The sequence below is a fragment of the Mustela putorius genome, unplaced genomic scaffold (assembly GCF_011764305.1).
Source record: "Mustela putorius furo isolate JIRA1106 unplaced genomic scaffold, ASM1176430v1.1 tig00003913_pilon_pilon_pilon, whole genome shotgun sequence".
NCBI classification, from domain to species: domain Eukaryota; kingdom Metazoa; phylum Chordata; class Mammalia; order Carnivora; family Mustelidae; genus Mustela; species Mustela putorius.
In genome coordinates, this window is record NW_025422060.1 from 2,670,466 (window position 1) to 2,691,840 (window position 21,375).

Consider the following 21,375-nt stretch of genomic DNA (forward strand, 5'->3'; position numbering starts at 1 on the left):
ATCTAGCACATGTAGGTATTCAGCAAATACTTGGGGAGTGAATAGCTACTATCAACTAAATGTCATTAAGCATATTGTACAGATGGAATAAATAACATTAATATTTAGCTAGTTCTCTTGTGTTGATAAGCAGGTTTCTTAACACTGATCCTTCATAAATGTACTGCATCCAGGTACAATGCAGGGCATTCTGGTTGATAGGTAATGTAAATAAAAGACATCAGTTTTTTAATACATAAAAAATTACCACAAATTTTTGAGAGATATCCTTTTATTATCTCACAGTTCTATGGATCAGAGGTCCATGATATGACTGCATTCTCTCTTCAGGATCTCATAAAGCTGAAATTAAGGAGTTGGCTGGCTAACTCATCTAGAGCTCAGGGTCCTCTTCAAAGCCCGTTGCTGTTAATTGGGAAAATTTAATTCATTGCAGTTACAGGTCTTAGGTCTCCATTTTCTTGTCTCTCTCTTGGTGACTTGATACACCTCATGTGTTGCATGTGACTCCCTTCCATCTTCAGTGCCAGCTGTGGCATGGCAAATCATCCTGTGTTATCTCAGACCTCCCCCTCTGCGATTAGCCACAGAAGCAGATGGGGATCTGCTTTAAGAGGCTCATTCGATTGAATTAGGCCCACCTGGAAAGTCCAGGCTACTTTCCCTCTTGCGGTCAGCTGATGAGTAATCATAATTCTGACTTTTTGCTCTGAGTTCCTTTTGTCACATAAAGTAGCAGTTGCAGGTATTAGGGTGGAAAATCTTAGCAGGCCATTTTTAGAATTCTGCCTAACACAGGTAATAATATTTCTAACAAAAGCTTTACAACAGCTTAGCATGGTTTGGGATTTGCCCTTTACTAAGGATTTCTATCAAGTGCCATGAGGTTTGGTGTAGATCTAGATTTACTGTTGTTTTTTTTTTTCTGGGTTGGAGTTTTTTGGCTGTTTTGGTTTACTTTTATTCATGGTTTTCTGCTTTTTGGTGGCTGTTAGGATAATTCCCAAACCCTGCAGTATAATATAGATGCTCTCCTACTTAAGGGCAAGTTAGATTCTTAATAGTTTTATGCAAGTCCAAAGTGATTAAGTGAGGGGAAATCTAAAATGCCTTCATGAATGTAAAACCAGGTTTTAAAACCAGTTGTACCATTGTCCTCACTTCTAATATATATTCTGTTAGGCATCTTTTCAAACATAGACCAGTTTTGACTACATTGAAAAATATTGAAGTAAGTCATCTCCATCCCTGACGATCCTCACAGATGTTAGTAGAACTTATTAACCTTGGCGCCTGCATTAGTAGCCCATCATTTTTTCTTTGATTGTATAGATTGAGAAAGGCTTTATCTGTAGTTTTCTCTGCTTGAAGCATCAGTAACATTTTCACTCTGCTCCAAATTAAATCAGACAAATATTTGATTATTGTAATTCTGTAGCTATACGCTTTAAAGTTTTTCCATCTAACCAATAATTTGTACCCTTGCTTACTAGTTGATGATTTCATAGATTCTGCATCTTTTACATGTTGCATGTTTATTCTTTTTCTTCAGAAATGTCAATAAAGATCTGTATTTTTTTATTGTCGATACTTTTTTGGACATTGTACCATTTTCAATTTTAAGATAAGCTTTCCTTTTCTTTTTTTTTTTTAAACTTACCAGCACTGTTTAAAATTTGTTTCCTCTTAGATGTAATATACATAACTTAAAAGCACATCCATATAAATCTCCTGCAAGCTATACCTTCATAATAAGAACCCATAAACATACAATGTATACTTCTTTTCCCATGGCTTGGTTTTCTGCCCCTGTCCCCCCCCCCCACCTTTTTTTTCCTTTTTGCTTGTAAAGATTTTATTTTTAGGAAATTTCTACACCCAACATTGGGCTTGAACGCACAACCCTGAGATCAGGAGTCTCATATTCCACTGACTGAGCCAGCCAGGTCCCCCTCTTTTTCTTGTTTCTAATGAGAGGCATCTGCAGTGACCCTCAGCAGGACCAGTACACACAGGATGAAGGCCTCGGGTAGTGGAGGGGAAGATGAGAGCCCAGACAGAAAAAGACTAGACAGGAAGAGTTGAGGGACAGCAGAGACAGAAGAAAAGAAGGTGGATTTTGCAGCCTGGTGTCAAGACACCCAAAATAATAATACTACGTTACTTCTCATTTCTGAAGGGGGAGATTTCTTAGAAAATGGTTGATGGTGTGTGTCCCGCTGCTGTGAATAATCTTTACATCCCCATTGTAGAACTCATTGTTTTAGAACCACTATACAATAAAATTGATAGTGTTAATATTCAAAATTAAACCCAAGCATAGGTAACACCTTTATTTATTTTTAAAAAAGATTTTGACAGAAGGAGATCACAAGTAGGCAGAGAAGCAGGCAGGGAGTGAGGAGGAAGCAGGCTCCGGGCTGTTGCAGAGAGCCTGATGTGGGGCTCCATCCCAGGACCCTGGGATCATGACCCGAGCCAAAGGCAGAGACCTCAACCCACTGAGCCACCCAGGCACCCCTAGGTAACACCTTTAATAGAGAAAATAAAGTAAATGATTTTTCTTCTGGCCAACACTGTCTTTTGGTTGTAACAAAGTAGAAAACTTTTGCTCTGGAACAGTTTTGTTTTTTGGCTGTGAGAGTTTTTATAAGTGGAAAGTTCATAATAGAGGAATTTTTATATCCTGGCTCCCTAAAGAGTAACATAAGGAAAAGAGGACTTTGGAAAAGAGAGCGTTTAAATCTAAAACTGGCCTTCTCCAGTTATTTCCCATTTTTTGTTTTTTAAAGTGCCTTCTCTAAAACCAAATCATAATTGGATCGTAGAGGGTTGGGTGCTCTTCTCAAGGCTTAAGTATTTCCAAGGTGGTTAGATATTTGAATAGATTAGAGAAAAATAGCACATTTAGGAATATGTTTTAGATAGTTAAATGACATTATACAGTGGTTAACTGAGACCCCAAACTATGGTGAATTAAAAAATTGAAAGATTTATTAAGGCACACTCTATTAAAAAAGACACAAGTACATCCTCATTGAGGATGTCAAACAGTATATAAATCCTGTATATGGATTGAAATGGGGAAGTCTCCTTGTATTCCCTGCCCTGCACAGATCCATTTTCCCTAGGTGGAAGGAAGGTAAGTCCTGTAGCCTGAGTCCTTTTAGCCAATTTTGTTTACATGTGCATGCAGTGGATATTTTGAGATACTAGGTTTGGTGATACAGAACTTTTGGGCACATAATTTAGCATATCATACTGAAATTATGGTACTGAATCATGTTATTTTTCAAAATCAAGTTGTGTATTTTAGAAAAGTGTATTGTGGCTTTAGGGGAAAAAAAAAGGTAGAGCAAATATGATAGATGAAAACTTGAAGTAGGTATTCAGAACTTAAATATCTTTTTTTTTTTTTAAAGATTTTATTTATTCATTTGACAGAGAGAGACCACAAGTAGGCAGAGAGGTAGTCAGTGAGAGAGAGGGAAGCAGGCTCCCCGCTGAGCAGAGAGCCCGATGCGGGGCTCGATCCCAGAACCGCAGGATCATGACCTGAGCCAAGGGCAGAGGCTTTAACCCACTGAGCCACCCAGGCGCCCAAAACTTAAATATCTTAAGTGCATCACACCTTTGCCAAAGGAATTGATCTAGATCCTGTCTAAGTTTAGTCTTTATTGAAAAAAAAAAAACATTTAAGTGTAGTATACACACTGACACAGTAACATATAGGTGGATTTTCATAACATGAACATACCCATGTACCCAATAAATAGCACTCTTAGCATCCCAGAAGTACTCCACATTCCCCCTCAGTCACTAGGGGTAACTACTCTCTTCTAATATGTTTAATTCTGACAGCACTTTTATATCTATTTTCACTAAGGTAAGATTATGATGAGTAATTGACATTGAGTATAAATGTATGATAAAACTCTTATGTGGTGCATTAGGCCTTTTTCCCCCCCTGAGGACTTTATAGCTAAAACCTCCAAGCTGGATCCAGGAGCTCATTTAGTACATTATTTTGGAGCACCTTTTTTTATTCATACCTTGCTCCTTCTCCTCTCCCCAAACTATTGTCAGTTCTCTACAGAATTTCTGTCCGGATAAATTTCTAAATTTTTTCTTAGATGTATGTTAAAAAATTCTATTTTCTTTGTAATATAGGTTAATGTTTTTATGTTATTATTAGTAAATAGTTCTTATGTACTATTTTACTTAATCTGTTTTATAGAGGTTCATGATATCTTGACTGATTTAAAGTAATCGTAATAGTGTGTTTCTTTACTATATATTTTTTTCTACAAAAATACCTGGCACAGGAGCACGTGGGTGGCTTAGTTGGTTAAGCATCTGCCTTCAGCTCAGGTCATGGTGTCATGGCCCTGGGGTTGAGCCCCAAGTCAGGCTCCCTGTTGAACTGGGAGTCTGTTTCTCCCTCCCTTCTGTCCCCCACTTCATACTCTCTGTCTCTGTCTCTCAAATAAATAAATAAATCTTCAAAAAACAAAAAACCTGGCACAGCAACATTGTACTTTATGGATATTTTTGCTTCTTTGTGTTTTTTAACTGTAAAAAGTTTTTTTGTTTATATTTAGCAGTAGTATATTGAAGAATGTATACATATATACATTAAGATTTTATTACTTACTAATTATGTATAATGAAAACAAATAAAAGGATTTAGAAGGAACCTGGAAAAGTCTGGCTAAAATCTACCCATCCATGACCTCATAATGGAGAGGGCTGCTTGTTCTTTCTGGAGTAAATTCTAGGTAAATACTAGGTAAATAGAGCACATGATGTTGATTCCCTACCTCATCACCAAGTGTTTAATAAGTGCCTCTTATGTGTTAGGAATTGTGCCTTGGATCTATGAATCTAAAGATGATTTAAGAACAGGCTAGTGTTCTTATTATTAATACCTTTGTTATTAATAATTTCTATTGTATAAAAGAACTATAGAAAAAGAATATATAAAATGTTATGGAGATACAGAAGAGGAACAGTCTTCATCCTACCTCTATATCTTTTTATAATGAAAGTTTGGTTCTTAAAATTTTTTATTTACTATTTTCTTTTAAGATTTTTACTTACTTACTTGACAGACAGAGATCACAAGTAGGCAGAGAGGCAGGCAGAGGGAGAGGAGGAAGCAGGCTCCCCGCTGAGCAGAGAGACGGACATGGGGCTCGATCCCAAGACTCTGGGATCATGACCTGAGCTGAAGGCAGAGACTTTAACCCACTGAGCCACTCAGGCACCCCACTATTATTATTTTTAGTAATCTCTACACCCAAGGTGGGGTTTGAACTCACAACTCTGAGATCGAGAGTCATATGCTCTTCCAACTGAGCCAGCCTGGCGCCCCCGCATCTCCATATTTTTAAGCAAAATTTTTATTTTGAAATACATCCCAATTCTTATATTAAGTATGCTGAATATATTTATAATATAAATAAAAATATATTAGGTATATTAAATACTTGACTCCATCCCAAATAATCAACCTTATTTTCAGTTTTTATCTGCATCTCTAATTAAGCTGTTCTCATATTGCTTCATGTATGCTTCATCTTCAACATCTGGTCAGTGATGCACAGTTTATGCACTTTAACATTCATGAACTTAATTTGGGTCTTAAAGGATTCTGTAGAGATATCAAAAGAGGATTTATTATCTTTAACTTAGAGATGAGGAAATGGCAACGCAGAAGGGTTCAGAGGCTTGGTCAAGATCACTGGCTAGTGAAACTCAAGTCTCAATCAGATCCCATTTCCTTTGACGTCTGTTTAAGGACTGTCTGCTACAGCACATCTCCCACTTGTGATACTTAGCAAGGTGGTACTCAAAAACTTAATTGATTAATTGATATTTCTATTCATAGAATAATTCTTCTTACGGAGTAAATACCAAAGGATAGTGTGTGGGTTATAGGATGTTCTGATGAGTGCTGTGGTGTGGGAAACTGTGTCAAATAAGTAATTTCTGTAATTGTTTTGTTTCTCACAATTGCATAGACATACCTGCTTGTGATATCCCAGAGCCCTTTGTTGATATTATGCTTATGTCCATTCTTACATAAGCCTTATTTTGTAGGTTTCTGGGTAATTTGATTTTACAGAATGCTGCCCTGAATTTTAAGCTCTTTGAGAAGAACCATTTTCCTTACAATGCTGCCTAATTCTCAAGTAATATTTGCTGAATGAGTATGTGAATAACACAGGGCTTTTTAAAGTAAGCTTGGCTATATATATTTTACTTTTTCTATATCTGTATAATCTTAAATTGCCTGAAAAACCTTAAATTGCAAACGAGTTAAATCTCTTGTTTTAAAGTAGTATCTCCAATATAGAATATGAAAACCTTAACAATTTAACTAGAGATATCTATGCTTTATGTGTGGCCTATCCTGAACCCCTTGGAGAAAGACTTTATACAGAAACTAAGATTTTTTTGGAAAATCACGTACGGCATTTGCACAAGGTAAGAAGTAGTACATACATGACATAAATGTGTTTGTAGCTGGGTAGTTACTATTAGGCTAGTTTACTGTTTTCCAGTGCATAACTTATATCAGGTTAAGGTTATTTGCTTTGTTTCCTAAATAGAATTTTTTTTGATTATATAGATTTAAGGTTTGTGAGTTAAGCATTATATTAGATTCTTCAAGGGAAATCAGTTTAGTTATTCAGGATCATATAACTAGTAACTGAAATAGTGGAGTTTCAAATCAAGGTTTGTTCAACTTTAAAATTTGCTTATATGTCCTCTGGATGGTGTTTATTAGAACTGTTTTCTTTTACTCTTGCTTCCCACCTCTTGGTAAATCTCTGTCTTTATTATTTTCAGCCATTTAGCTGCCTCTATATATCCTACATAAAGTCTTACAAAAACCTAAAATGAAAAAGGGAAATGGTAAATTAAAAAGCCTGATAGAGAAGAATGAATGAAACAAGATGGGATTGGGAGTGAGACAAACCATAAGTGACTCTTAATCTCACAAAACAAACTGAGGGTTGCTGGGAGGAGGGGTGTCGGAAGAGGGGGGTGGGGTTATGGACATTGGGTGTGGTGTGGTGAGTGCTGTGAAGTGTGTAAACCTGGCGATTCACAGACCTGTACCCCTGGGGATAAAAATACATTATATGTTTATAAAAAATTTTAAAAAATGAAAAAAAGAAATAAAAAGCATGATAGAAACTGTTCCTGTGACCCCTTATTTTAGTTAGTATGCCATATGTACAAGGGCAACATCATGGGCTTGATCTGTGTATGAACAAAGAATTTGTGGCATTTGGCTATAGACAGTATTTCTTATTTTGGACTACTGGTCTGATCAGGAAGAGATCACTTATTGTCTGGGTTAGAAACGACTCTAACCTTCATTAGCTGTGTGACCATGGGCAACTCAATCTTCCTATGGATTGAAATTTAAGTTTCTTTATCTTTAAAATGGAGACACACTAGAGGATATTATGCTAAGCAAAATAAGTCAGAAAGATAGTTATCATATGGCTTCACTCACATGTGGAATTTATGAAACAAAATAGAGGATCATAGGGGAAGGGAGGGAAAAATAAGATGAAATTAGAGAGGTAGGTAAACAATAAGAGGCTGTTCTAACTCTAGGAAACAGGGTCGTTGGGGGGAAGGGTGGGGGAATGGGGTAACTGGGTGATCATTAAGAAGGGTACTTCATGTAATGTGCACTGGGTATTGTATGCAACTGATAAATCCCTGAACTCTACCTCTAAAACTAATAATGTTAATTAATTGAATTTAAGTAAAATAAAATAAAAATTAAATGGAGATACATTAACACTGTATAATATTGTGTCTAACCTTGAATTTGGCTAGGTGCAGATAAATTTTAAAGTAGTGATAACCCCAGAGCACAATTGATCATGTGATGTTTCCCTTTTAAAACTTTAGAAGGAAATGCTCTACTTTTTATTATACATGGCGGATACATTTTAGTGTTCTAATATGTGCTATAATTTATCAGCTCATGAAAGCACTTTTGATAATAGATACTTGAAATTGTTCTTACAATGTTTCATAATTTAAAGTTCTGTTATGATAATCTAGTGAACTTTGGCTATCCCATAATTGTTACCTGTGTAAAGGCACTTACAAATTATTCAAGTTTTATATTTTAGCATGGGTTGTGTTTTTTTAAAAAATGTTTTATTTTGAAATACTTTCAGACTTACAGGAAAGTTGTAAAAGTAATACAAATTTCCTATATCCTTTTTACCAGCTTTTTAAGGTTAACATCTCATATAACAGTGGTACAGTTATTAACACTAGGAAATTAACATTGGTGTAATTACATTTTAAAGTAATGTGAAATAGTTTTATGAAAGTTTAGAATACTTACATAATTGTATACCATATGTTTTCTCAGATCCTGTGACAAAAAAGAAGTTGGCTAATAGTTGATGACAAAGTAAACTATTAACATAGCCAACAGATTTGAAGCAGTTTCACCTGTGAGAAGAAAATTTTGTTTGATTGGGGGAGGGAACTTTTTAAATTACTAACGTATTGCATTGCCGTTTTCAGAATTAACTACTGTGAATATTTTTGAATATCTATACTTAAATACATCTGTTTTGGCATATGTTGATAATATATATAATTTGATATTTGTCCTTTGCCTATTTTTGCTTTGTGTAGACTTCCATTTTTATTAGAAAATGGAATCATATTATACACTTTATAATCTTTTTGATTTTAATATTATTATAATACTCTTTGTCATTAAATGGACTTTTATAATTCTGGCAATGATTGTAAAATTTTTCATTGTGTAGAGATAATACAATTTGTTTAAATATTCTCATACTGCTGGGCATGTGGATTATTTGCAATATATATAATTTGTTTTTATAAGCAGTACTTCTGTGAATATCTTGGTAGCTAAATTATTTTTGTGTAGCCGAGTTTTTTATAGGATAAATTCGTGGACATAGAATTAAGTCATAGGTCATGAACATTTTTTTATTGTTTTGACAAACAGTAACAAATTGTTCTCATATTTATTCACCCAGCAGCAGCAGTTTCTAAGTGTGCTTTTCCCCCCAGTGTTATTAATAATAGTTGCTATTTTTAATTAATTTATTAAAATGACAGGCAAAAAAATACTATTTATAAGTTATTTTTTTCTCCTGAGCCTTAATTATTAAAATTCCACATTTAAAAGCATTGCATTTCAGCAGAGAATTAATTAGATGGAAATTAAGGTCATGGGTTGCTTAAAGTCCTAGGTACAGTTTATGAAAGAACTGAGATAAAAGAACCTGGTATCTTTTGAATGTCAGTCCAGTGTATTTTTACTGAGACTAGATTTCCTTCAAAAATAACTTTTAAAAAATTAGATCTCAGGTTTAAGTTTGATATTTTTATTTTTCAAAAAGTAATAGATTTCTGTTAAGTAAATATAAAACAACTTATTTGGGGAATATAGAAAAGGTGTAAATTTTCATGAATAGCCTTATTAGCATAAGTGAGTAATTCAGAGTGATATATTTATATAACTAGCAGGATGACCAAAAGTGAGGGATTTGAGGAAGCACACAGATACATGGCAGTAGAATTATATCCTCTTTTAAATTGATCTTAGTATAATATTGTAGCCTAAAGATACCTCACACTATTACATTTTATCTTTTTAGAGAATGGAACTGTTAACTCTCTAGTATGGATGCTTTATTTTCATATCTAAGACACATTTTTTCCTGGTCATTTAAGTTTTACTAAAAGTAGTTAAATTAGAATGTAACTGTAAATATAATTTTAAATATATTTAAAAATAATTTTTGATAAATTTCATAGCTTACAAATGAAAATGATTAGCGCTTTCCAAGTAAAAATGTATTTCTTCTTTATATAGAGAGTTCTGGAGTCTGAAGAGCAAGTACTTGTTATGTATCATAGGTATTGGGAGGAATATAGCAAAGGTGCAGACTATATGGACTGCTTGTATAGGTAAGTACACCTTTAAACTCTTGACAACCCAAGCAGTGTTGCGGGTATTCAGTAATTGAAGGACTTTTGGGTTTTGGCTTTTTGTTTTTAAGTTTTTAAATAAATGAACAAAACTAAAGCATTCTCTGCTCAATGGGCTTTGTCTGCTATGGAGAAAGGTCTGTAGTCTGGGTCATGTGGGTCTTTGGAAGCCAGGCAGGGTATGGAAAGTTACTCTCTGAAAACTAAAACTATATTTAATTTCATAGTTCTATTTTTCTTTTTTTCATATTGTCTGGGACTCTTTTTCTCTCTCTATATAGTACATGTTAAATCTTGACAGAGTTCCAAAGTGCAACTTCAGCTTGGATGAAACTTGGTGAAATAAATCCAAGCCCATGTTCCTCTCCAGTATGTTCTTATTTGACTGTAAGATCCAGTATTTTATGTTTCATGGAAAGACTGGTAGTTAAAGCATTCAGCCGTTGTTCTCTTGAAGTTCTACCTTATCCTTTAGGCATTGTATTAAATTACCTACAGTGTCCTAATGCCTTCTCTCACATTTTCCTGTCTCTCCTTGTACTCCTGTATCTGTCTGGATTGCTTGTCTGAATTGCTTGTCTTCCTTTCTCTAAGTGACTAATTCTGATGTGTTTTTCTGCCATTCCTGTCTCTGAACTTCCCTCTTCCTTGTTCTACCCAGTCTTCTACTTAGATCTTTTGTGTTAACTGTTGCTCTGGCATATTTCTGTGGTGCTCTGTGCTAATCCTCTCTAACCCGTTCACAGAGACAATGGAAATAATTTCCTGGGTACATAAGGAAGAAACCTGTTTATTGAAGAAAAGTGGATAAATAAGGAATAGTATTTTTTTTTGTTTTTTTTTTTTAAAGATTATTTATTTATTTATTTGACAGAGAGAAATTACAAGTACACTGAGAGGCAGGCAGAGAGAGAGAGAAGGAAGCAGGCTCCCTGCTGAGCAGAGAGCCCGATGTGGGACTCGATCCCAGGACCTTGAGATCATGACCTGAGCCGAAGGCAGCGGCTTAACCCACTGAGCCACCCAGGCGCCCAGGAATAGTATTGTTAAGTCACCTGGGCTTTTTCCCTTTGGAATGCGAGTGACTACTCTTGAAATGGTTGTGGCTTATGATGAAGGCGATAATTTTGGCCTATGCATTGTGGCCTGGGCAGAGATGGACCCCTGCCTCAGTTTCTCACTGGGGAGAAACTCCTCAGTTCTCCCCAGTGAGAAACTCAGGAATGAAGCTGGCTGGCAGAGCATTTTCTGTATAGTTACTCCATGCATTGCTGGAGTACCACACTGAGGCTAGGGCTTGGTTCTCTTGGCGTGAAATGGAAGGAAGAGAGGTAAATGTTTGTCCTTTTTCAGTGGTTCCTGTTCCTGTAGGTTTTTATAACAACACCGAAGTTTACTTAAAGTTGCCTCTGTTGAAAACTGGAGTTTATTTCAACCGCCATTAGCTTTTTTTTTCTTCTTAGAAGAGCCAAATGTAATAAAATCAGAAGCTAGAAGTTTCTGACAAGCACAAGGTTTACTGTGGCTTTGGCTTTTATAAAACAGTGTTTACCATACATTAAACATATTGACATTTCATGGTTTTTTTTTTCCCCCCTTTTCATCCATCAAAGTAAGATAGTCATAAATAGAACTTTTAGGACTACCCTAGATAAATTGTGGAGGAGAATTAGAGGAATCTTAAGGATAAGAGTGAGAACACATGCATGCCTTTGGCATTGCTGAGAAGCTTGGGCCACTGGTATATAGATGTCTAAGAGAGTAGTTACACTGTATGCCAGTGCAGTATGCTATGTGCAGTGTGTTCCCTCTTGAGCTGAGACATTTTCATAAAGATTTAAATTGTTTTTCTTGTTTCATTTTGTTTCCTAGGTTCTCCTTGCATCTGTCTGTATCTCTTATTTGCCAAAATCAATAACTTGGTACTATTTAAATCAATACTAATATTAATAATAAATTGGTACTGTTACTGAGCTTTTATTAAATACATATGATATATACACAAATGTATGTATGTATATAAACCATATGAGGTAGTTGGTGTCACCAGATTTGCAGCGGAGCAAACTAGGCTCAAAGAGGTTAAATGACTTTGCTCAGCGTTACTCAGCTACCAAAAAAAAAAAAAAAAAAATCACAATTTAAACCCAGATCAGTCCAATTAAGCCTATTTAACTTCTTCATTTTACTTTAGTCTCATTCTAAATACACTCTTTCAGTCATTTAGGTAGATTCTGTTCTCATAACTTAGCTTAAACTATGCATTCTTTCTAGAATGATTTCAATTTCTCCTGGTTTTAGCTATGACCTATATACTGCTAACCACCAAAATATGGGCTTATCCCAGGTGGCCCAAGTTTCAGAGTATTTTTTACCTAGCCTGCCTGTTCCTTTAGGGTATTCCATGGGTACGTTGTAGAACTGCAGATTTCAAAACTGAGCTTATTATCTTTTACATCCACACTGTTCCCAGTATTATTAATTTTATTATTTATTATTATTACTTTTTAAGTAGGCTCCATGCCCAGCGTGGAGCCCAATACAAGGCTTGAACTCATGACCCTGAGATCAGTACCTGAGCTGAGATCAGGAGTTAAGACATTTAACCAATTGAGCCACTCAGGTGTCCCAGTATTACTAACTTTAATTGGAAATAATACTGTATATTATTATATGTACTGTATATCCAGACGTAGATGCTGGAAGCCTCAGTTATCCTTTCTTCATTTATGATTCATTATGATTATCCTCTCTACCTATTGGTCAGGTCCTCCAAATGTCTCTTAAATTCATTATTTCCTTTGCATTGTAAGCATTTTGTTGTTTCTCTTGTTAATGATAAGTCCCTATAAGCAGTCTTCCAGCCTTTGATTTCAAATTTTTTCTGTTTACTGAACTCATGTTATTTTTTTTAACATGCAGATCGGATCACTCTGAAATCACCTAGTAACCTTCCATTGTCTTTATCAAAGACTTAGAACTAATGGCTCCTGGGGTTCACTTATAGAGAATTTTATTTGACCACTGTGGCTGATCATCATTTATTTAATTATATTGGTAGTATAGATGGTAAGATCCTTTTCATAGAGGATATAGTTGGCAGTAATTAGATGAAAACTGCTTAATGATAGTTTTTAATTGTGGGGTACTGAGGTTATCAAGGCTAGCTATCATTTTTAATCATACTCTGTAAGGAAATAAATAAAAAATAAATCAAGAAATAAAAAGGAAAAATTCATTTTTGTTTCAAAAGTATTTTTAAATTTTTTTATCAAGTAATTTCTAGCCTCTTCGTTATTCTGACTGATTTATAAAATGGATATGCATTAGCATAGGTAGTTTAAGGATTCTGACTTTAAAGAAAATAATGATATTCCTGCCTCAACGTTTCCCAGTACTCCATACCTCTTTAGATCCTGCTGGCTCTTGAAGTGGAGTACATAAGATATTAACTGGAGAACTAACAACTCTTGAAATCCAGTAGGTATTAGCATGAGAACAATTTTGTAATGGAATTTCCTAAGACAGATTGAAATGCTTGGTTTCTCTGAGGCTTCAAAGTTACTTTTGGCTATTCCTTATTATCAAGTACTATTTAATTTTGTCAGTGCTAATGTTCCAGGAAAGCAAAGGATACTTACTAAATACTTTGTTGATGAAATAAATTATAAAAACATTTATAAAAATTATAAAAACTACTGCATTATATGTGAGCAGAACAGCAAGATATTGCCTGTGTGGTAGAGTATAAAATATTTTAAGAAATTATTGGAACCTGATTTCTTTTATGATTTCCTAGAATGTATGTCTTAATTTAAAAACAGATGTGTGATGAGTAAAATTGACTGTAAAATACTCCAATGACAGAAATTAAGAATTGTATCCACACATCAAAATGAAAAAATTGTGCTGTTTACATTTTAAGTTAAATCTTTAAATTATTTTAAAAGCTTATCTATCAAGCTTAAACTTAACATCAAGAGTAGAAATCTGGAATGAGAAAGATAGAGTTAATTGTAAGTTTGTTTTATTCCATGAGGTAAAGAGAATAGTGACTTATCCTGTCAGATATCAGACATAAAGCTCCACTAAAGCAGTATGCTGGCTCAAGAATATGCATACAGATCTTTGAAACGGAATAGTGATTCCTGACCTCTGCAGATCTAGCAGCTGGTCGTTCAGCATTAACAAACCGCTATCCTAAGAAGTTTATACTTACTCTGTAGGTATAAAGGAGCTACTCAGGATTCTGAATAGGTGAGTAATTTTTAGATGAATTGGAGATGGCAGAAACAGGAAGTAGAGACCAGTCATGGGAGTGTTGCACATGATCCAAGCAGAGAGGCATTGGAAGAGAGAAGGAAAGTAATGGGAGAGTGTGAGTAGCAGTTTCAGAGGACATGAAAAGCAGCTGATTAAAGGAGTGAAATGGAAGGAAGAGAGGTAAATGTTTCTAATCTCTTAGTGAGATTACTGGAATGGCATGGTACCACAGACCAAAAAAGAAACTTTTTTGGTGTTGGTTTGGTGCGACAAACTTGGTTTGGTGCGAAGGATGCATAAAGAAAGGTACATATAAATGGTAAAGATATGACAAAGTCCCACTACTCAGGGAACACATGTCACTGTTGAAATATTATATTTGTTTACGTTTGTATATTCTACCAGATGTGTAAACTCTGTGCGGGAAGCCCACATTTTTGTTTTTCATCTTTCTGTCCCTGGGGCCTGGCACACTACCTGATTTAGAATTCATGCTTGGTCATTACTTGTTGAATGAGTGAGGGAGAACTTGTGAAATTTCTGTGCCAGCTCTGCCACTTGCTAGCAGATTTACCATCGGCAAGTTCTTTAAGCTTTCTAAGCTGCAGTTTTCTTACATATAAAAGGAGGATCTTACGATAATACCACACTTTATCTAGCTCATAGTATGCAGCCATATAAAATGCTTATGGGTATGCCTGACATGTGACACGAGCTCAGTAAATGTTAGTGATTACTTTTATTTCCTGGCATTTGTGTTTTTATGATCTGGCTCCAGGCTGCTTTTCTAAGTTTGTATTCTAATATTAGCTTTTATTATCCCTGCTGTCTGGAATTTTGTCCATTTATGTATTCAGTAATTCATCAAGGAAGTATTTTTTGAGGACTTCATATTTACCTGCCACTGGTTCTGGATGCTGTGTAAGCAAGGTCTTTGCTTTGTAGTTCTTATATTCTGGAGAGGCGACAGATGTACAGAGCAAGTAAGCAAATGAAAGAATTGGATTTATTTCACAAAGTAGTAAGTACCGTGAAGAATATAAAACAGTTATATATAGTTACTTAAATCGGAGTAGAAGTTAAAGTTCATTTGGCTTGGTTTCAGGTCAGGCCTGAGAGAAGTGTGTCTGAGCTGAGACCTGAATGACAGAGGCCAGAGGTTAAAATATCTCTTCAATTTATATATTCCTGTTTGAGGCCAGGTAGCCCAGATGTTCTCTCTTTAGCTCTTATTTCTGTCTCATTCCTGTTCCCTTTCTTCAGATGAAAGGCATGGTTGAAAACCCAACATGAAATTAGGAGGATGTACTACTGGAGAGGATGGGAGGAAGGATGAATTGGCATTTTGGAGGAAAAATGTAATAGGACATTGTAACATGGGTAGAAGAGACTAAGATGTCCAAGGGAGTTACCAGGGTTTTAAGCCTTGGAGTTTAGAGGCTTGTAGTCCGTTGGTGTCGGAATGCAACTTGTGTAAGTGGTTGTATCTATACAGCTTTGGCGTTAATTCCAGGAATTGTGTTTTTCATTGTCTCCTAGAATTGTTTGTGAAGTTATGCAGTTGAAACTTTTGTTGTCTTTGTTTCCAGTTTCATTTGTCTGCAGACATGAAGTAGACTTCTCATTTTGATGCAGTGAAAGCTAGAAAGTGTTTCACTTTAGAGAGTTTGTGGTTATTGCCTATTTGTGTTGTCTATAGCTATTTACACATGGCAGAACCTTTCAAATCAGTATTTTTAGGTGGTGAGCATTATAGGCATTATAGTGAAATCTAAGATTGCGAAAAGGGAGTGCAATAACATTTTGAGCCCTTTCTACACATTTTATTTCCTATAAAGAACTCTATATTCAACTCAATAATTTGTGGAGTTCAATACAGCTATTAGTCTTAGAATGTGTTGAGACATTATAAAGCTGTTTTCCTCTGGGTGGACGAAGTGATTTTACATTTGTCAGCTTTGCCCATACTTCTTACTGTATATAACAGTCTATTTTATTTTCTTACCTACTAATTGTGATCTCTTTTTGTTGTTGTTTAAAAATGAAAAGTTACATCTTTTCCTGGTGATAGATATAAATTGAAGAACGGACTTGAGTTTTACCTTTAACTATTTCTTTGTTTAATTCCTTGCGAAGTGAACTATCCTGACTTACCAAGAAGAATCTGGGAATGTGAAAATTATATGCAGAAGGATTGTAGAAGCACCTTGGGTACTAGCTGTTGGGTTATATGAGTACTGGAAATTTTTAGAGCAAAACCCTTGAGTTTTTAAAAGTGAGACTGATTAATAGGCTTTTCCTCTACTACTCTAGAGGTTATTCTTTTGCTCTTAGCCTTTGGCTGATACTTTTGATCCTTTTAAATTGTATTTCTTACTTCTGCATAATTTCTTTGGATATGTTACCACACTCTTCTATAGTTGATTTATATAACCCTAAAATTGCTATTTTCAAGTTGCAAGTTAATTGTTTTCCTCCTGATTTTAATATAATGTCCATGGTACTATATTTGTTTTTCAGGTATCTCAACACACAGTTTATTAAAAAGAATAAATTGACAGAAGCTGACCTTCAGTATGGCTATGGTGGTGTAGATATGAATGAACCACTTATGGAAATAGGAGAGGTAGGAAATTCTTTACCTGAATGGCAGATGTGAGAGTGTTTTAATATATATATTGCGGGAATTTGATTTTCCTTTATTTTAAGGATACAATGTTGACTGTCTTAAAATTGTCAAGATTTAAAACATCATAAATGTTAATAAAATACTGCAACGATTTCCTAAGAATCTTTACATGGATGAGAACGGAAGAGATATAATTAGTACTATTTTAAAAATTAAAAATAGATGAATAAATGACAGTTTAATAGTTCCACTATGTGAAAAATTCATAAAAAGTCTTTAAGAAAATATTTTCCAAGAGTATTTAGAACATACTCTTGAGATTGTTGTAGTTAAAAAGTGTGAAGGTCAAGGTGTCTGGATGGTTTAGTTGGTTGAGCATCTGACTCTTGATTTTAGCTCAGGTCATGATCTCAGGGTTGTGGAGTTGAGCCCTGTGTCAGGCTCCATGCCGGATGTGGAGCCTGCATAGGATTTTCTCTCTCTCTCCCCCTCTTCTTTTGGCCCTCCCCCCATTTCATGTCCTGCATGCTCCCTCTCTTTAAAAAAAAAGTGAAGGGACGCCTGGGTGGCTCAGTTGGTTGGACGACTGCCTTCAGCTCAGGTCATGATCCTGGAGTCCCGGGATCGAGTCCCACATCGGGCTCCCAGCTCCACGGGGAGTCTGCTTCTCTCTCTGACCTTCTCCTCGCTCATGCTCTCTCACTGTCTCTCTCTCAAATAAATAAATAAATAAATCTTTTAAATAAATAAATAAATAAATAAATAAAAAGTGCAAAGGTCCTAGGCTTAAAAGAGATCCTAAAAGAGAAGAAATACAGATTTATGGATATAACATATTTATTTTAATTTAAAAAGTAATTAAAGAAGTTCAGAATAAAACAATGAAGCGTGGAGGTCAGGTATTTCTTTCAGATTCTTGAGGTAAAATGTAAATTTAAATGTGGAAAGTTACAGAAAACATACATTGGTTGTAAAAGAAATACTCCAGTACAGTATTTGTTTATTCATCAGTCAGTAAATCATCATCAATCAATAAAGATGTATTTATTGAGTAGTCACACACTGATGATGCAGTGGTGAACAGGCAGAAGGTCTCTGTCCTCATGTACTTATCATGCCAGATAAGTACAGAAATTAATGTGAAATTGTGGTGAGTTAATGAAAGAAATAAACAGCTAAGATGTGGCATTAGTACAAATTTTACTTAGAATAATCATGTTGGAAAGAAATTCGTCATTATCTTTTTTTAAAAGATTTTATTTATTTATTTATTTGTTTGTTTATTTGACAGAGAGAGAGAGAGAGAGAGAGGGAGGGAGACACAGTGAGAGAGGGAACACAAGCAAGGGGAGTGGGAGAAGAAGGAGAAAACTTCTTGCTGAGCAGGGAACCCAATGTGGGGCTCGATCCCAGAACCTTGGGATCATGACCTGAGTTGAAGGCAGACCCTTAACGACTGAGCCACCCATGCACCCCTGTCATTGTCTTTCAGTAGACTTTAAAATGTGCAGTACTGTTAACCAGATAGTCCCATATCTGGTAATCTGTACTGTGAAAATAATAAATAATGGGGGAAAAAGTTTAAATACTTAGGAGTATTCCTTGTGGGGCACCTGGATGGCTCAGTTGGTTAAGCATCTGCCTTCAGGTCAGGTCATGATCCCAAGGTTCTGGGATCGAGCCCTGCATCTGCTCTCAGGGAGCCTGCTTCTCCCTCTCCCTCTACCTGCTGCTCCCCCTGCTTATGCTCACACACTTTCTCTCTCTGTCAAATAAATAAATAAATAAAATCTTTTAAAAAAAAGTATTCCTTGCGATCATTGTTAATAATAAGGGTGACTAAAGGATAGGCAGTCTAAATGTCTAATATCCAATAGTAAAAACCATACATAGATGAATACGTACAGTACAATTTTGTTATGAAGGCAAAAAATAGTTCATAGGAACTTAATAAAGGCGAAAATATTTAATGAAAAAATTTGGACACAGTACATTAATAGGAATAAAACTATAAGGGAAAAAGGATGTAGAGTAACAGTTCAGTGGGAAATAATAATTGCTTTAGTTTGTAGGATTATAAGTGAATATTTTAATAATTGTCCCTTATCACCAACACTATCAAGCTCACTCTTCAGAGGAAATCACCATAAACAATGTCTTCCCTGAATTTTGCTTGTGCATTTATATATAAAAACTTATACTATGTCATATCCTATGTACCCTAATGATAGCATACCATATATCTTGCAACTTGTATTTCTTGCCTGTTTTGTTTTGTTTTTTGGTTAATGTGTCTAGTTCTTTGCACATAAGTTTATTTTTCTGAGAGTTCAGTATTCTATAGTAGGGATATAGAATAATTTCTTAATCATTTATTAAACTATTTTTCTTAGTGTTCAGTTCTTTGTTGTAATAAACAATACTGCTGTGAATATCATTGTTCATTTATTCATTTATTAAATATATTTTTAATCCCTCTGTGTCCTAGGCACTTTTCTGTATGCTGAGAATACAGTAGTGAACAAAGTAGACACAAATCTTCATGCTTAAGGAGTTAACATTTATATATAAATCTTTGTACATGAGCAGAAATTTTCTTAGAGTGAGTACCCAAAGTGGATTTTCTGGGTCCAAGCACACACTGAATTTTGATAGCCCCTCAGTTTGCTTTCAAAAGGTTTCTTAGTTTGTTCTCCTACTGTAGCTATAACATCTCATTTTCTTTTGTATCACCTTTTTCCCTGTTTGTGCAATTTAAAAAACAAAAAATAAGGGAAAACTTGAAGAATGGACCCTGTGGGATGGCAGATGCTTTTACTTATTTGAAATGGAATTACCAATTGATCAGAATAAGGTTACCCCAGGGAAATAGAATAAAGAGGCTAAAACCAGACTAATAGCTGTATAGATGCAATTATGTTGGAAACAGAGGAGCAATCAATTTTTGATACAGGAATAATTTATACTCTTTATGGGAAAAATATATTGAAGTTCAAATATGAAAGGCAAAACATAAAAGCTTTTGGAAGGAAATATAAGAGCACACACATCCCTGACATTAGGGTAAGGAGGTTCTTAAAAGACAAGAAAAATACAGACAATAAAGGAAAAGATTGATAACTTTGAGACATTAAAATATAATTTATTTTTACTCAAAAAAACACTGTAAAGGAACTCAAATCAAGTCACAAACTATGTCTGTAATATATAAAACTGTCAAGGGTTTAATTTCTATAATAGATGAAGAACTCCTAGTTTTTATTAAGAACAAGATAAATACAACTGAATGATGGGCAAAAGAGATGAATTGGCATTTCACAGAAAAAAACTAAGATATACAATAAACGTATGAAAAGATACCCAGCCTCAAACAAGAAGATGCCAGTTAAAAACACAAGGATATACCAAAACAATCTATAAATTCATTGTAATCCCTATCAAAATACAAATAGCATTTTTCACAGACCTTGAATTTGTATGGAACCACTGAAGACCTGAAATAGCCTAATCTGTCCTGAGAAAGAAGAACAAAACTGAAGGTATTACAATTCTGGATGTCAAACTACCTCACAAGCTGTAGTAATCAAAACAGAATGTTACTAACACAGAAATAGACACATAGATCAGTGGAACAAGATAAAGTACCATGCATACAAACCCATGCTTTTATGGTCAGTTAATGTATGAGAAAGGAGGCTAGAATATGCAATGCAGAACAATCTATTCAGCAAATGGGGTTGGGAAAACTGTGCAACTACATGCAAATGAATGGAACAACTCCTTTCTTATATCATACACAAAAATCAACTTAAAGTGGGTTAAAGATCTAAAAGTGAGACATGAAACCATAAAATGTCTAAAAGAAAATGTAGGTAGTATTCTTTTGGACATCATCCTTAGCAACATATGAATGTATTTCCTCAGACAAGGGAAGCAAAAGCAATATTAAACTATTGGGACTACGCCAACATTAAAAAGCCTTTCCTCAGGGGCGCCTGGGTGGCTCAGTGGTTAAGCCGCTGCCTTCGGCTCAGGTCATGATCTCAGCGTCCTGGGATCGAGTCCCGCATCGGGCTCTCTGCTCAGCAGGGAGCCTGCTTCCTCCTCTCTCTCTCTCTCTGCCTGCCTCTCTGCCTACTTGTGATTTCTCTCTGTCAAATAAATAAATAAAATCTTTAAAAAAAAAAAAAAAAAAAAAGCCTTTCCTCAGCAATGGAGACCATCAATAAAACAAGGCAACCCAGTGAATGGGAGAAAATATTTGCAAATGGCATCAAATAAGGGGTTAGTATCCAGAATATGTAAAGAATTTATACAATCAACATTAAAAAACCCAAATGATTGGATTAAGAAATGAGCCGAGGACCCGAATAGACATTTTTCTTTTTCCAAAGAAGAGATACAAATGACCAACAGACACATGAAGAGATGCTCAAATCACTAATAATCAGGGAAATGCAAGTCAA

General features: G+C 35.1%; 1 protein-coding gene across 4 annotated transcripts in view; it reads left to right on the plus strand.

Moving 5' to 3' along the window:
* The window catches only part of CUL2 (cullin 2), a 102,415-nt gene that overhangs the window by 29,201 nt on the left and 51,839 nt on the right, over window positions 1-21,375 (plus strand). For 3 of the 4 annotated variants that reach the window (XM_004774295.3, XM_004774293.3, XM_004774294.3), the window contains exons 3-5: window positions 6,387-6,489; window positions 9,902-9,996; window positions 16,801-16,906. In XM_004774295.3, coding sequence (XP_004774352.1) covers window positions 6,387-6,489; window positions 9,902-9,996; window positions 16,801-16,906 — 304 coding nt within the window. Of the gene's footprint in view, window positions 1-6,386; window positions 6,490-8,414; window positions 8,499-9,901; window positions 9,997-16,800; window positions 16,907-21,375 lie in introns of those variants that run through there. The other variant, XM_045069100.1, reaches the window with a different exon arrangement.